At 38.3% G+C, this 4,341-nt stretch overlaps 1 protein-coding gene across 1 annotated transcript; it reads left to right on the plus strand.

Annotated features, from left to right (window-relative positions):
• The first annotated feature begins 803 nt into the window (after nucleotides 1–803).
• On the plus strand, nucleotides 804–2,689 carry LOC142520242 (uncharacterized). Its single transcript, XM_075623245.1, has 2 exons — nucleotides 804–2,235; nucleotides 2,679–2,689. Exons 1-2 carry the CDS (start codon nucleotides 804–806, stop codon nucleotides 2,687–2,689), a joined length of 1,443 nt encoding a protein of 480 aa, XP_075479360.1.
• The last annotated feature ends 1,652 nt before the right edge of the window (nucleotides 2,690–4,341 follow it).

Consider the following 4,341-nt stretch of genomic DNA (forward strand, 5'->3'; position numbering starts at 1 on the left):
ATGGGGCGTGGGGTTGCCAAAGGTTGCTCCCTGACGTCCAACACAGTAGTAGCTATATAATAAAGCAAGCACGGTAGTACAAGTCAACTAATGAGGCTCAAGTACAAAAATGAACATGAATATATGCTATGATATGATATGGTTTAAAGATTCATTGTTGTCACGACTTGATATGTATGTTCCTTCGACGCATATTGATACGTACAAGTGCCAACTTATTAAGTTTTATAAACTCACGTAGCTCATGTATTACAAGATCAGGTAGTGAAGATGCATAGGATGTCGGTTCGCCAATGGATGCTTGTGACGTGCCTCACCTCGACAAGAACCGGGACTTCTTATTGTATAGCCTCCGCATATGTATTATAATGCATTTGATGTCAGGTTTTGAAACAAATTTACGATGTTTATGTCTATGTATATAATAATACAGAATATATTTTGTATGTCAAAATACGATTATATGTACGTGTTATTGTTGTTGATTGAGTTGTTGGTATAAACAAAATATAGGGACATCATGCCAAAATTTTTATAAACCGTCAAATTGATGCCCCTTATTTGAATTGCTTCATTAATATAGGTATATCATACAAATCCTATTTTGATTATGTAATTATTTCAAGTATAGAGTAAGGGTGTGACATTTTAGAGTGGTATCAGAGCCCACGATTCTTCGACAGGGAAGAAACTGCACTTCATCCATACATGGGGAAATCGCCAAGTAAGTATCTTTGTATCACATAGTTTATGCTAAGTTATGTGTTTTAACGTGACCTATATGTAGGTTAAGATAAGCGACGATGCCACCAAAACGTAAAGTACGTGAAGGAATGTCATCTAAGGGCAAGGCCCCAGCAGTAGAAGGTGGAGGCAGTGCGCCACGACCTGTAGATGATTTTGCTCAATTGCTCCAACAACAAGCGAAAGTCCATGGGGAACAGATACATCAATTACTTGAGATGCAATGGACTACTCATGAGCAGGCACACGCACAAGACATGCTACCCAGACAAGGACCTATTCAAACAGATGTGTATGATCGTTTTCAACGTATGAATCCTCCGGAATTCATGGGAAGCACCGATCTTACAGTAGCAGAAGAATGTATTAAATCATTGGAGTCCATCTTCTCCTACCTTCATATGGAAGATGTAGACAAAGTAACGTGTGCCTTATTTTTATTAACAAAGCATGCAAGAATATGGTGGGAGAGTGCAAGGGTGGCATTACCTACGATACCATTGACTTGTGAAACTTTCAAAACCGTGTTTTACAACGAGTATTTCAGTAAAGATGTATGCGCCAAGAAAGTCAGTGATTTCCTTAATCTGAAGCAAGGAACCATGTCAATGGCGGAATACATACAACAATTCGAGGTTGGAGTCCAATATGTACCATATATTGCACATGATTACACAAGTAAGGGCGAACACTTCATGCGGGGACTTCGCTCTGAAAGTAAACGAGATGTACGGATGTCGAAAGTTTCTACATATGGGGAGATAGTGGAAAGAGCACTTATGGCAGAACATGATGAACAAGAAATTGACAGAGACAGGCAACAGCGAAGGCAGCAGTACTTTCAAAAGAGCCAAGGAACAGCACAAGGCAAAAAAATCGATAGCAAAGGTACTCGACTAGAGGAACCTCTTGGCAAGGGTCCCCCTCCACGTAAAGAACAAGACAGACCACCTTGTCCTAAATGTGGCAAACTTCATGGCGGCGAATATATGCTTGGTTCCAATGTTTGTTATCGTTGCAAAAAGACAGGGCATCTGGCCAGGAATTGTCCAGGGAGTTCTGAGAAAGTACAGGGACGCATTTTCTCGATGACCAAAGAGAAAGTGGATGCGGATACATCGATGATTACCGGTATGTTCTTGATTTCCGGTATTACTGCTATTGTTTTACTAGATTCAAGAGCCACGCATTCCTTTATTTCGGAATCGTTTGTAAGGAGACTAGGCATTACAGCAAGCACAACAGAGACACAACTAGCCATAGCCTTACCTTCCGGGCAAGAATTACAGACAGATGAGATTGTGCGAGGGTGTCCAATATATGTCCAAGGCCATCAGATGTATGGTGAATTGATAGTTTTTAAAATGACCGATTTTGATGTGATATTGGGAATGGATTGGCTCTCGAAGTACATAGTTACTATTGATTCTGGCATAAAAATGATCAAGTTTGCACTAGTAGGAGCTGAACCATTCACAGTAGCAAGTGCAGGTATATCCTTACCTCTTCGGATAATCTCTTGTATGAAGGCTTGTAAATTATTACAGAAGGGGTGTCAAGGATATTTAGCATCTATTTTAGTTATTGACCCACCTGTTTGTGAGTTAAAAGATATAGATGTTGTTTATGAATTTCCAGAGGTATTTCTCGATGATGTTATAGGCTTACACCTAGATAGAGAGATCGAATTTGTAATTTATGTTGTGGCATGAACTCATCCGATCTCAAAATCTCCTTATCGATTAGCTCCTACAGAAATGAAAGAATTGAAAGAAGAGTTACAGGAGTTGCTTAATAAAGGGTTTGTTAGACCTAGCTTTTCATCGTGGGGTGCACCTGTTTTGTTTGTGAAAAAGAAAGATGGTACCCGGTTACTCATACAAATGATAATAATGTGTTTATGTCGTTTATCATGTATTTCTTTAATTCATTAGATTTCACGTGATGATTGAGGTATAAATATTGAGATTGAACATGATTTTTATATTGTCTATGGTGTTTTGAGAATCCTTATGTGTCTAAATAATGATAGTAAGATGAGTAGGTAGAAGTAGTGTAATGAAGTTGGTATAGCAATGCAGGAAATGAGATGAAATTACGGCAGTTCTTACGGGTTTTAGCATAATGATTTGAATATTGATCCAAATTGTGTGAGGCTACAACCATTAGAAAGCTAAGATATAATGCTACAACTTTCATGTGTTGGGTTTTGTCCAAATCATAAGGGAAGACAAGCCAAAAGCGCCCCGAAATTTATCGTGTGTATCGTCATTCCTACAATGACACATTTTGGTAGATTGAGCATAACATTTTACTCAGACCTTGAAATGACTTGAAAAAAATTGGAGATTCAAGCCAAGACATAGAGCTACAACTTTCATGTTTAACACCTTTTCAGATTATTAACGGAAGAGCCGTTTTTGGAGCAATCATTGATGAAGCAGTGCGTAGAGGCAAAATATGTGGCGCCCGAGCGGTAGAGAATTACCGCCCGAACGCCGGTGCTTGAAAACTTCACCTTTTGGGCAGTAAGTTCCGCGCTAGAGCGGTAATATATTACCGCCCGAGCGCCGCCTTGCATAGGAAAAGATAAGTTTCGAAATCCTTAAGCTTCTTAACCACTTCTTCAACCTCTTTTACAGAATAAACTCAAGAGAAACAAGAAACCTTTCTCTCAAAAAGTCATTTTCTTCTTCTCCTTCATCATTTCGAGGTTAGAAGTTCATTCTCTAGCACAAGAACATTATAGAGGTGTAAGTTTTTTCTCTTTTAGTTGTTCTACATGTAGAGGAGTGATTTTCACCTAGCATATACATAGTGATGGGTTTATTGATGTATTTGACAGTATAGGAGCGAGAAACACCGTCTCAAACCAGTGTTCTTAAGCTTGGACTGTAAGTTGGCATGTTATTGAAGTAATGCATGAGTAATATTATGATTTCAAATACTTCCCATTGATTATTGCTATATGTACATTGTTAGTATCTTATTGATGAAAACATAGCAACATATTCCATTGTTATGTATTAAATATGTAAGAAACTCATGAATATCGATGATGGGTGCTATGTTATGAACATTAACATGAACATGAAAGGAAAATGACTGATTTTTATATGATATAGAGCTAGTTGACATCATGGGTGGTTTTAAGTCCACCAAACCTATTGTCCAATATATGTTCATGGGGCGTAGGGTTGCCAAAGGTTGCTCCCTGACTTCCAACACATCAGTAGCTATATAATAAAGCAAGCACGGTAGTACAGGTCAAATAATGAGGCTCAAGTACAAAAATGAACATGAATATATGCTATGATATGACATGGTTTAAAGATTCATTGTTGTCACGACTTGATATGTATGTTGCTTCGACGCATATTGATACGTACAGGTACCAACTTATTGAGTTTTATAAACTCACGTAGCTCATGTATTACAGGATCAGATAGTGAAGATGTATAGGATGCCGGTTCACCAATGGATGCTTGTGACGTGCCTCACCTAGACAAGAACCGGGACTTCTTATTGTATAGCTTCCGCATATATATTATAATGCATTTGATGTCAGGGTTTGAAACAAGTTTTACGATGTTAATG

Source organism: Primulina tabacum, chromosome 12 (genome assembly GCF_025594145.1).
Source record: "Primulina tabacum isolate GXHZ01 chromosome 12, ASM2559414v2, whole genome shotgun sequence".
Taxonomy (NCBI): domain Eukaryota; kingdom Viridiplantae; phylum Streptophyta; class Magnoliopsida; order Lamiales; family Gesneriaceae; genus Primulina; species Primulina tabacum.